Source organism: Poecilia formosa, unplaced genomic scaffold (genome assembly GCF_000485575.1).
Source record: "Poecilia formosa unplaced genomic scaffold, Poecilia_formosa-5.1.2 Scaffold469, whole genome shotgun sequence".
In the NCBI taxonomy this organism is placed as follows: Eukaryota; Metazoa; Chordata; class Actinopteri; order Cyprinodontiformes; family Poeciliidae; genus Poecilia; species Poecilia formosa.
The window spans coordinates 285,976-299,626 of record NW_006800408.1 but is presented as its reverse complement, the minus strand read 5'-3'; the positions used below and the strand labels follow the sequence as shown (position 1 = coordinate 299,626).

Genomic DNA, 13,651 nt, shown 5'->3' with positions numbered 1-13,651 from the left:
TGAGGGCCTGACTAGAGTCATTTCCACTGAAACTGAAGTATGTTTGGGTTGTGTGCCTGAAAAATTAGAGTTTAGATTTATGGCCTGAACCCAACTGCAAATTTGGCTCCATCTTTAATAAGCCTTCAACATACAGAATGTGAAGTAGTGTTAATCTACCTACTGTAGTCTAAATAGAGAAGTAGGCAGCTTACCCAGTTGATAAAAGATAAAAAGTAAGGCGAAGATGTTCATTAGACTTTAACATAATTAGCAATAGTGACCCCACTGTTGCCAACTCAACAATTTTCTTGCTTCATTGAGCAACATTTCAGCCCAAAAAAATTGTATCTCCCAAAATCGGAATTGGCATGTTAAGCTTTTTAAAAGATTGGTGATCGGCCAGAAAACTGCAATCGGTGCAGCCCTAGTTACAATTAGATCAGCCTTATTTCTGTCTTACCTTAGTTCAGTTCTTAGCTGTTTTAGCGTATGTTCATTTCTTCCCTATTTCTAGTTATTTGTTAAATTCATTTTTCAAATAAATTTTACAAATATTTATTTGTAAAATATTTGTAAATATTTTTGCCATTCCCTCCCCTCACACCTGCAACCCATTTCTAGTCAGCCATCTGTTCCTTGTTCTGTAAATCAAGCTCCCCAGTATACATGTCATTTATTCGCCCTCGCTTTGCTTTGTTGCCCCCTCTCACTATTTTCCCTGTGAAAACTTGCTATCATTCTGCCCTGGATTCCTGTTTTTGTTCTGCTCTGGCTTTGTGTGTGCATGTGTGCGTTTGTTTGTAATACCTTTTGGGGACCATTATCCTGACTACGTTGTGGGGACCCACTGCTTCTTGTGGGGACCGAACAATGGTCCCCACAAGGGGAAACACTATTTTTGGGTCGGGGGTCAGATTTAGGACTAACGTGTGAATTGAGTTTTGGATAGGGTTAGGTATGTAATGGTTAGCGTTTGGATAAGGGTAAGATTTAGGCTGTAGAAATGAATGGAAGTCAATGGAAAGTTCCCACAAAGATAACCACGCAAACGTGTGTGTGTGTGTGTGTGTGTGTGTGTGTTTTGTTCTTATCTTTTTGTTAAATATTCTTGCCTCTGCTGCTCCTACATTTGAGTTTTACTCCACAACATCATGACATTTCCATCACAAACGTGCTCAAAACTTTCTCAATTTTCCGCTAATGGAAAAAAAACATAATTTTGCAATTGCTGTTTCTACTAAATATGAGACGCAATTGAATCATGTGTGAATAAGTTTGTTCATGTGATTAGTAATTAGAAAACATGTTGCAACGTCATCCTCCTACCATTCCTGCCGTCTTCCTCCTTTCTGCCAGTAGTATCTGGTTGTTCATACTCAACCTCCAGTTGATCATATTTTATTACTACCAAACAACAACCACGTCCTTGAGCAAATATATACTTTTTTTTTTTTATCAAAAAACCTTCTTTTGAAATTGGTATGTTTCCATTAAGCAAATTTAGTTTCATAATTCCCATTTCTGCAGTTATATGGTCAGTGGAAATGCAGCTTAGCAGTGAAGCGACAAGCTCCTTATACCTGGGAGAGGAGATGTATCTATGTGGTGTTTTGAGGAAATGATAGTGGGCAGTTTTACAGAACAGCTATGGATTCAATACTTTCAAATGACTCAACTTTTCATCAGCTGTTAGACCTCTGGTGCAGCCAGCTGCTGTCTAATCAGACACACTGCTGCTTTACCCTCCCACCCTTTTTCTCCTCATCCTGCCTCCTCCTCTCCAGTCCTCTCAGATAAGACAGGCAAGGAAAGAGAGGAAAGAGAATGAACCGGCCGGTGCTGGGATCTACAGAGCATCTGGAACCTCCTGCACACAGTAAGTACCAAAGCATGGCTAACCTCTGTAGTAGTGGTTCTGGTTCTGGTTCTGAAGATTACTTGTCCAGATTGTGCAGTTGGACTCCCAAATGTGAACATTAAGCCTGAACAATGTTCTGGATTTGAACTGACAGCTCAGTATGTGTTCAGATGAATCTAAAAGAACTTTATTCTGCGTTGATCCACCACAGAGAGCAGCAGCATTTACTGAACCATCCAGTTACGAACCTGTTGGACTTAACCAAGAAGAGCTGGGATCCTTTTTACTGCATCCCTGAAGACAAACAAACACTTCAATACATTTATTATAAGCCATTTTCTTAAAAGATTTTTTTATGTAACTAGCTTAGTTGAGTGATTTGTTCAGATGAATCTAAACTGACACACATTATTTCCTTGCTTAAAAAAAAGACAAACTGGAAATAATTCAGCAGATCTATTAAAAAGCTGAGTGCAGCAGAGAGACGATTAAACTCACCACCTTGTTAGACTCCTACTGTTACAGCTTTACAGCATAATAATGAGAACAACAATGGCTGGTGACATTTGTATAAAAACAACTGAAAGATTGATAAAATGGCTTATGTGACAGATTTAGTAGGTGATGTTTCAAATAAAGTTCAAATTAAATGTAGATGGAGAAGAACTGTGACTTGACGAGAAGAAAACACCATCATAATCTTCATATGATGTACATTTAGGCAGATTTTTGGTATTTTATAGCTAAATTTATGTATTAAAATGACTTTAAAAAGGAAAGAAAAACAAAGTGAACTGCAGCATCAGAGCAGTGGCATCATCGTAACAACCGCACAGGAGGTGTGACTACAAAGGCTTTTCCAACTAATATATGATTAAAAGTGACAAGTATTAAAAAAAATATATGTTGACGGTGATCTGATAGAAGAAGGTACTGATTTATTCATTTCTAATAAATCCTTTTGAACATGAGAACTATTTACAGACTTCACCTTTAACATGAATGATTCAGGATGGACTCAGGGTTATATAATGTTCAATAATTTACACAGACAAATCATTTTTTGGGGGGAAATTTGTGTCAGTGTATTAGATGTAAATCTTAAAGATAAACATTGAAAAGTCACCTAATATACAGGTGACTTTATATTAGTCTTAGACTTTAAATTTGAGCCTAATTTTGAGTTAGGCTCAAAATTATTCATATTCCCATCAGAAATAAAATTTTAATTGAATTTAAGTTAGTTGGTGGTGACAATCCACATTAATTAACATTTTTGTAAATGTGCCAGAATTAGCCAAAAGGCTTTTAAAGCTTTGCTAAAAACAAACAAAAGTTATGCAAAGTTAATATTAATTACACAAATTTAGTCAATAAATGCAAACTGTAAATACACAAAAGGGAAACTACAACTGAGTTATTATAAAAGGCATTAGAGATAACTAAAACTAAATTAATCTACTTTCATTTAACCAAAACGTGTCTCTGAGGCCTTTGTCTCTTCAAGATAATGAAACAGATAAATGTATATTTATCTGTTTCATTAAAATATGTCATGTTTAAAGTGATTGTCAACCCTCTAAATGATTAAAATAAGGTTTATTGGTATTAAAACATTTAATCTCTTCCAATAATTTTTATAATTTGTCTTTGCTAATGAGCTGGAAATCTTTAAGGCTGAAAAACAACCTTACCATCATCTTAAAATGTAAAAGAAAAGTCCCAAAACAACACAATTGCATCCGAGTAGATGTTTTGAAAATAATAAAAATGATGGAAAAGTTGGATTTGTAATTTTGTGTCAGCAAAAGAAAAAAGTAAGAAGATACAGTAATATAAATGAACACATTTACAGAAATAAAAATATTTACACAAATAAAATAACAAGAATTAACAGATTTAGTTTATTCATTATATTTATTTCATTTATTGTTTGCTATGTTAACATTTGATATGGAATGAAGATGCAGCAAGACAGCAGCAATCTACATTTTAAACACTTCAGTTCAGTAGCAGTTAGTTCATTTCATGGTTGATCGTTTTTTTTTTCAGCCTAATAAAAAGAGTCATGATTTTATTAAAGAGGAGCATCATGGTCAAACCTATCCAGAAAGGAGCCTGGGTTTATTTCAGTTTTATGGCCATAGAATTATTAAAAAGTTCTCAATGAGAAGGGAGCTGACTTGTTACTGACAGCTTCAATGTGAACATGTGGTAGAGTTTGGCTTTGGTAGTGTTTGCATTTTGCATTCACTGTATTTTAGTAGTGGATTCCAGTCCAGTCTCACTCCAAGACCATGATGAAACAGATTTTTTTATTTTTATTAATGAATGTCTGTTGGAACAGATTTGTTGAAGAGGTGGTAAAACTGGTGGGTGCGGGTTTACTGTAAGTCTGTCTTTAACTGTTCTGATGTTACAGTCTAGATGTAACATCAGAACTTGAGGCTTTTCTCCAAAAGCCTCAAGTTTCAGCATCTGGATGTTATGCAGTGTGAATGTGTGTCTATGAGCATGTAATAATAATCTAAAACACTGAAGCAAAAATGCCAAATTCAGTCTGGCAAGAAGGTTAAAAGTGAAAGCAACTATAAACATTTGTTTAGACAAAATAACGGTTTGGTTTTCTGATAACCAGAACGATGAAGATCCCACTCCAGTCTCACTTTACACATATTATCCATCAAGTTATATGTATTTGAATGCTGAATGTATTTTTCCTACAAGAATCATAATCCTTCAAGAGGTTGTTAAGGTCACCTTTGAGTTAAAGCAAGTTTCAAGTAAGTCATACATTAAAACGTCTGGATAGACAGCAATAGGTCACATGACCTGCATGTGTGTTCATAGAGGATGTGTGTTTGTGTAATTGGGGTGAGTCTAAGGAGATCATTAGAAATGTCAAGAATATATATTTTTTGTTTTTAGTTGTTTTTTTTTTTTTTTTCATTCTGCCCAGTAATGATGAAAACATGGAAATTCTTCCAAGAACACCATTTTAACATTCTTTACATTCATTTTTACACTTTTACATTCTTCAATCTTCAGGTCAGAAGTTTTACAAGACGTTGGGACGACTGAGTTGACAGAACTGAATGTAGAACTAGATTAGGGTTCAGGGCAGAGAATCAGATGTGGTTCTGTTGCTACAGGACAAACAGGAAGTACTTTGTGTTAGCAGGTTTGTCTGTGTTGCTATGTGAAGGATCATTTCAACAGAATATTTTATTTTAACTTTAGTCACTTCAAGTCATTGTAGTTCTGATCAACTTGACTACATCTCACATCTCCGTTGACTAAATTTAACTGACTACACTTAGTCACAGTGGGATTTTTTGGGGCAAAATGATTTCATTAAAGAAAATTTATTCTCACATAAAAATGTTTCTTCTGGACATAATTCTTCAAGCTATATTTTATAAAACACTGGTACACAGATTAACTTTTAGTTTCTGATGTTATTTGATGTGTTTTTTTAATGTTGACAAATGAAAAATATAAGCAAATCAGATCAAAGAAGCAATTGCGTTTGCCTGAATAACATCCATATTTATGGAACGTGAGCATATTTTTTTGGCAAGTATCGCGTTGCTGTGAAATACTCCAAATGAAATTGTTGTACTTCTTAAATGATCATTTCCAAAGTTTTAAACAGAACAAATAAGTAAGGAAGTTTGTTGAAATGTTTGTTGTAATATGTGTAGCTTTTTTCTTTTTTTCTTTTTTCAAATGTAAAAATATAACTGACTTCCAGGTGTCGGAGCATAATACACTACATTAATTATTGTGGAGGTGGAGTATATGTATATTTCAGGATTAGTTACAGTTGATCCCCGCTTAGCAGTTTGGTATTTGAAGATTATTTGCACGCTACAAGAGATGGGTTTTTGTTGCAGGAAATTTCCCGTTTCTCAGAGTGACTTTAAAATATTTGACAAAAATAAAAATGCAGCCTGAGAACCTGAAATACAGGTCCTTCGAAAAAAATTAGCATATTGTGATAAAGTTCATAATTTTCCATAATGTAATGAAAAAAATTAAACTGTCATATATTTTAGATTCATTGCACACCAACTGAAATATTTCAGGTCTTTTATTGTTTTAATACTGATGATTTTGGCATACAGCTCATGAAAACTCAAAAGAAATGCTAAGTCAGGTCGCTCCTTTAGTAACCGTTGAAAAGCCCTGACTCGACTCCTCTGTGTTTTACTACAGCGTCTGCAGCTGTTCCATCAATATTGCTTTTGCCGTCTCTGAGATGCTGACTGGAATATTTCTGCAGTCCTTCGTTCAGTCAGCATTTCCTCTTGGGTTTTTCCCGTTTCTTCGTGTTTTATTACTCTAATCAGTTTCCATATTTCCAGAATCAGGATTTATGTCTCTCTGCTGCTTTATGAAACCCAAAGAGCAACTCATGAACAGCAGACAGGACAGGTCATCATCATTTCTCTCTGGGATTTCTTCCTCATGTCCTGATGTCCTCACTGAGCCTGCACTCAGTGCTGCCTCCTGCTGGGACTTTAGCAAAGAGAAGTTAGTTGCAGAAGCATCGCTGCTGCATGCTGCTCCTAGTTCTACTGGTTTCTTAAAACAAGGCCCAGATTGACTGAAGATGTTTTTCTTTGCCTGTTCAGGCCACTTGGGTCAGTTTGCCTTCATCCTTTCATTATTGGGAGCTCAAATTTACTACCAACTGATGTATAAAAGAAAATTCCATTTGTGTTTAAAAACAAATAAAAATAGAGCTGCAAGCAGTTATAATGGGTTCCTCGGCCGACCCAGCAGGTCCCCCCATGCACCGCCCCACCACACAGGCATCACTTGACATGGGCTTTAATATGTGTTTCAACCCAGATTCAAACCTGCAGCCTTCCGATTCAGAGCAGTGTTATTATGTTGTAATTGGGCAAAAAATCAAAAATCTGCTGCACTACCTTTTTTGTTTGTTTGTTTCTTATAAAACTTGTGCCAAGTTTTATTGGGCGATCTTAGGGGGTGAGAGTGGTTTTGGCTAATGCATTCTTCATGGCTTTTTGCTGGAAGAAAAAAACAAACAATAAAAACAAAACATTTTTTGCACATATGTTGAAGAATCTTTCTAGGAAACTTTGCCCATATCAATTTTGTTAATGGGACATGCCAATTTCGAGTTGTAAGCATAAACGATTATTTTCTATGAACGATTATTTTCTATGATAGCGCCACCTGCAGGTGCACATACATGCATCTGCTGAATATATGTATCCGAGTAGCGGTGTGGGTCCCGATAAAAGTTGTAATAAGCTGCAGTAAGAGTTTCAGCAGAGAATTACATATAATAATAAAAATGTAAAGACGGAGTGACAGCAGGGGGTTCGCTGCCCGGCTGGCAGCAGGCGGACGGCCGAACCTTACATTGACCGTCTGCTCAGAACCCTAATGACTGTAGAACAGAAGCTGAACCAGTGGAATATCCCACTGGTTCACTGCCATTACTTTGACAGCATAATGTGCAGTTACTGAAGAAGTAACAATGGCCTAAATGTGCATTATGACTAATAACTCAGATTTCTATGAAATTACGTCACCTGGAAGGAGAAAATAATATTTGTAGATGAACAAAAGGACGAGTTAAATGCAAACGTAGACTTAGAATATCAAGACTTTTGGGGGGGTGTACTTAGTTTCTATTGCCACATGAGATTAAGTCCAAACAATGTCTTTTTTTTCTTCTTCCATAATTAGCTGAAAGGCCACTCGGACAGGAAGAAGACATTATTCCAGCAGCAACAGAAGAAGCCAGATTACAGTTCTTAAATGTTCTTTGGGACAAAGACCCACGTTTCTGATCTGGTGAAAGTAGTTCTAGAATTTGGACCACTAGTTGGATTTGGAGGGGGAAAGATGGCAGCTTGTCAGCCTCTAACAATATAAGCCTAACTGCAGCCAAGCCTAAAAGTATTCATACCCCTGGCAGAATTAGATTTAAAATTCTAATTTGACCAAGATATTTGTTTCTGACAGAAAATCAGAGATCTCTCAGATCATAAGTTTTGAAAAAAGAAAAAAAACTGGAACTCTAACAACTGTGATGTCTGCTTTAAAGTTATATGTTCATTTTTATATAGTATAACAAGTATAACACCAAACCACCTGTGATTGGACTTTGTCGGGTTCTGGAATTATTGTGCCATCATGCGAATGGCACCATGTTTACCTTCACTTTTCTCCTTGTCATACCTGTATAGCCTCCCGTTTTGGCCACAAATATCGTTCCTTAACCCCTTTTCCTGCCGTGCTCTCGTATTATTGTTTATTGTGCGAGGTAAGTGTGTATGGCCCAACACACACACTGCGTTAACACTTTGACCCTGCTGCTTCCATCAAGACAGACATTTTCTAATGCAGGAAGAGACAGCCAATCAAATGGTTTCATTCAAGAGTTCTCTGGGGACTCGTTCAGACGAGCCGCCGTCCAGATAAACGCTCCCAGCATGTAGAGAAACCCTGAAGGATGAGACACTGATGCATCTATATGAAGAGAACTCAGAACATCTCAGTCAGAGGACAAAAATGAAGAAGCAGAAGTTCCCTGAACGCTTTGAATCCCTGAATATCTTAGAGACCTTCTAGCTTTTTGTATAGTCAGCTAGATACTTGTTGGCTGTAAGACTTGGATGACATTTTGTGGATTAAGAACGGCATCCCATCAGAACATGATAAAGGAATGTAAAATCAGACATTTATTCATTTATAAATCACCTGCCTGTGTTCTCTAACAGATTCATTTATGAACTTTTATTGGGCAGTTCCAAAACATTAGTATTACTTCTTGTCAGATGAAACATATTGATCTGATTAAAAGATCAATGTGTCGATGTATGAATCATTTGTACTGAACTGCATGCTTTATTGGTAAAAGCTTTGGGTTAATTCCCTTCACACATACAGTGTGAAGGTACCTGGCATCCCTTTCCTTAATCCACAGGGTTAAATAGAAAGTATGCACACCCTGCCCAGGTATTGCAACTTCAGGAACTCTGGAAAGGGTTTTAACAGATTTAGGGGTGTCTGTATGGACGTTTTGACCATGTTTTCAGAAGTGCATATGTGAGGTCAGGCACTGATGTTGGACAAACAGTCTCTACTGCAAATGTATAAGGTTGAGTTCAGGAATCTGTGCAGAATAGTCAAATTCCTTCACACCAACCTTGCTGATCCATTTATTTGTGGACTGCTGCTCAGTTATGTTGAAACAGGAAAAGACAATCTCCAAACTGTTCCAACAAAGGTCAGAGAATGAAACTGTCCAAAATATTTTTGGTTTGATAGAATGACTAAGGGTTGCTCTCACTGCAACCAACAGAGTGAGCTCAGCCTCTGAAGGACATGCTCCATGGTAGTCCTCCCTCCACCGAACTTTAGAACTGACACACTGAGGTCAGACAAATCCTGTCAAATCAAATCTGAGTAACAAACAGCTTGTGTAGAAGAATGGAACAATAATGCAGTATTAACAAAGTAGGATTTTTGTTGGTAAAAAAAAAAAAAAAGAAAATATCAAAGGTCCTAATAATCTGACCTTATCAGAGCAGCAGTGACAGCATTTACAGTTAGTACAGAAATTCATCTACAAACTTCAATAAATCTGCACTAACTGATGCAGTTCAGAGTTGGGACTTGTTGAAGTGAACAGCAGGTGGAGCAATTTCTCCCGTTATGCTTCTGTATTCAACTGTGACAGACAGCAGGAGGCGCTGTCAGACGTTTTCAACTTTAAACAAACTTCAATGGTTTGCAAGGATTTTGTGGGGAAAAACAACCCTGAATGGTGTGGCATGCATTTTTATTTAGCCAGCCTGATTCAATGCTTTGTGGAAACACATTTTGCTGCAGTTCCAGCTGCAGCTCTCTGGGATCTGTCTCTCCAAGTTTCGAGGATCTATAGATTAAAATTTTGGCCAATTGTTCTCAGTGAGATTGTTTGGAGAACAGATTAATCTCAGTTTTTAGCTCTTCCCACAGATCTCGACATTTTAGGTCTGGACTTTTCCCAAATCACACATCTGCAATGTACCGACTGGTTTCTCTGTACAAGAGAATCTTAAAGTTCATTACAAAAATAATCTTTTGTCTTAAATAAAACTTATAATCTGTTTTTTTATATTTTTTATCCATAACTTTATTTGTAGACTGACCTACCTACTCTTTGTGCAGATTTGTATGGCTGGTGTAAATTTATTCTGAATGGCCCCACTAAAAATATTTAAGCAGAAGATAAAAGATGTGTTTAATGCTTATTCTACCAGCCGTACTTATCGCTTCTCATTTAAAAGTATGTTGGTTACTAGGTTAGATTGATCCTCCATAAAACAGTTTTTGGTGAACCAGCTCTATGAAAATGTTATGATTTATTGTTGACTTTTAAAGTTCACAGCTAGATTTATTTTGAAAGTGGGATTAAATATATGGCGCTATAAATATAAGGGAGCTTCATTGCATGAGACTTGTTTAAAAGAGATTGGATTTACTGATTAAAAAACTGTTAGAAAAATGTAAGTTCAGTAAATTTGCCTTACTGTGGAAAATATAAAAACCTGCATGACTTTCAATTTTCTGTTTTAAAATTTGGACAAGACAGTAATTGTAATCTTTGGAGAAGAGCTTTTCTGTTTAGCTGATTGGTTTAGAGCAGCTGAACTTTCCTTTAACGTAAGCTCTGCTTCTGCTTGATGTTTCTTCCTGTTAAAACAGACAGTTCTCTCAACTGTTGCTGTGTGCCTAATATGAGGAATTGCTGCAAAGTCAATGACACAATGTAAGTGAATGGTGCATTTATGACTAGGACCAATACATGTATAACAAATTAAGACATTTCTGAGGTCTTTTATTTCAGTACTTCAGTTCACTGTGAAAGTGAAATGTTATCTAGATTATTTCCACACAGACGTCTTTATGAACAGAAATAAAATTCAAGCTGTTTGTGAAAAATATCAATAAAAATAAATCAGTCTCATTAGAATGCATATTCTATTTTTTAATGTGACTGTACTTTTAAGCCTTATTCTTTTTTTAATACACTACATAAATTGGATATTGTTATATTTGTAATATACCTTGAGACATTTATTATGAATTGATGCTATATTATCTCCTCCTATCCCCCCAAACAAACACTTTTGAACATGGTGGTTGCCGCAGTTCAGCTAACTGGGCCTATAAGGTTGAGCAGCTATTGACAGATGTTGAATCTTACATTATATTGACATTCACTTTGGTTTTATTCTTCTGCAAGCTACATCATTCATCCTCTTATCTCATGTTTAATTTTCCTTCTCATGTCTGTTAGATATATTCATATATATATCTTTGTCCCAGTTTTTCCTTTTCATCTGTTTTACTCAGAAATTGGATCAGACCTGTTTCATTTGCTTAGAATGTTCTCTGGTTTTAAACAGTAAATGTATGTTCAACCTCAAAAATCCCAACACATTTATCTTCATCCCTCCAGTTCACAATGATGCTCTACTTTGTGTTGTTGTGCCACATTGTGAAAAGGGATAAAATGTCAAAACATTCATTGGATGTGAATACTTTAGGAAGGCACTGCATCAGGTTACATCAAAATTTCAATGTCAAGTGGACCAAAACAAATCTGAGATAAGGAGAAAATGAAATGTTCTGAGCCCTAAAATGAAAGAGGGTTGAGTGGAGCTAATTCACAGATCACTGGTGTTGTTAGCAGTTTGCTCCATGTGTGGGATAGCAAGAATCAGTGTGGCAGGCAGAGGAAGGAGGTGGAGAGACATCGCAGCCCATTCATCTGACAACCATTCGCCACATCAGTCCTCTGCTCCTCCTCCCTGTTCGCTCCAAAGTTGTCGACAGTCTTCCAGAGCCTGCAAGGGACAGATCAGCCATGGCTCTGCTGCTGGATGTGGCTGCACACTGCTGCCTGGTCCGCCGGCGGTTCAGGAGGAGGAGGAAGAAACGCTCAGAGCGTAAAGGTACGAGTCTACCTGCTGCTCCTGCTTCATCCTTTTTGCATGAAGCTGCTCTTCACTTCACAGGAGTTTTAGTTATATTTGTGCTTCTTTGTGGTAAAGCCAGTGTCTTTTAGTCATTATTAAGGTGTGTCATGTGTCATGTTCAGAGGAAAATATCTGTTCAGTCATTGCTCATGTTCGATAAGTGGTGCTGCTCTAGGTAAACCACTGAGCACACAGAAAGGATGGAGCCGTGGATGTGATGTTTTTGTCTTTCTTCTAAACTCAGGGAGAAATGTTTGATGTTGGCTCCACAGCTTCAGTTTGATCAGTTTCTGTCTTTTATTTGGTGTGGTGCTTACTAAAGTATTTACACCCTTTGAATTATTTACCTACATGTTATCCAAACTACAAACTAATGTCCAACTGTTGATTAAAATTACCATTTTAATCAACAGTTTAATTGTTGATTAACAACATATATATATATATATATGTATGTGTATATGTGTGTGTAGAGAGAGAGAGTTTAGATTTGCTGTTTCTGGTTGTATCAGGACCGTTGCCTTACTGGAAGGTAAACCTCAGCCTCAGCCTCAAACCGTCTGCAGCGTCATGCAGGTTTTTGTCATTTAGTTCCACCCCCAACCCTAGAGAGTGTTGATGAGCCCATAGGCAAGGCACTTAGCCCCAAGTTCCCTTTTGATCTGTATATCCAAGTATGAATGGAATGTTGTAGTTATAGTTTTCCTTCTACTTTGCTCATCATCAGGGTCGCAACTACATATTATTCAGGTGGATGCGAAAACATAAATCGGCGCTGCCCCCTCCAGACGGGGTTTTGACGCTCCCTCTGGTGCAGCGCCCCTATGCGTTGCATGCGCTGCATGCCCACTTTATGCGCCAGTGCTCATCATAAAGAATCTGGGAATTTGTTCCAGATCTTTCTTTAGTGTTGTTCTTGTTTAAGTGAACAGACCAGAGTACCAAACTGGATAGAAACATATCTGACTAACAAAGTTCTAAACATTTTCCCAACAGCAGTCATTGTCAGACACGGATGTTTCTGGACTCCTGGAAGCTGTTGAACTTCTAGGATACAGTAACAGAATCACACAACATCATCAGCTGCTTCCTCTTCATTCATCTTCATTGGCTTTGGGTGAGATTATAAACAACTAATATCCACTTGAGAGCAAATGCTCAAGTTTACTTAATCCCCACATTTATTCAAATTTTAGCTGCTGCACCAAGAGCCAAGGCAACAGAGGTGTTGTGCTTCCTCATCCCTTTATTAGTCTAATGATAATTCATGCAGTGTGGTAAACAGCAACATCGTATGAAAAAAGAAAAACTGTACTCAGCCATACTTTGCATGCGGGGAGAGTATGAAGCCCATTATTTTCATGTCCCTGCTAAGCGAGGTGCTGGGAGATGAACTGAAGTGTGAGTTTAATCTACTGGGAGCAAAAGTGATTTTCAGACGAGCTCTAAGCCGATGTGCTCTGTGAGGCATACATGCCATGCCGCTTCCATGGGATGTGTCTGTCGGCCCAAAACTTGATCTGTCTCGCACACAGGTGATGTGCAGGAACTGATATCGCCCTCACTCCTCCCTTCCTCCACCCTGCTGCTCGGCTCTGCCATCAAACTCTGGCTTTAATCAACAGGTCTGTTAGACTTCCTCCATGACAGCCCATCAGAATGCCTGTTAAATGTCAGAGTCACTTTTTATTTACATCAGTTGTATATAACACACATTAATCTGATTTGTACCTGAAAGTTTTCTTCTGGACAAAAAGTGCCCTTAAAAATTTTTTTTTTTTTTTTTTTTTTTTTTTTT

General features: G+C 37.3%; 1 protein-coding gene across 1 annotated transcript in view; it reads left to right on the top strand.

Annotated features, from left to right (window-relative positions):
• Window positions 1-11,138: 11,138 nt before the first annotated feature.
• LOC103156199 (double-stranded RNA-specific editase 1-like) overlaps window positions 11,139-13,651 on the top strand; it is a 34,717-nt gene continuing 32,204 nt past the window's right edge. Inside the window, exon 1 of the mRNA XM_016664118.1 lies at window positions 11,139-11,829. Coding sequence (XP_016519604.1) covers window positions 11,742-11,829 — 88 coding nt within the window. The 5' untranslated portion in view covers window positions 11,139-11,741. The remainder of the gene's footprint in view (window positions 11,830-13,651) is intronic.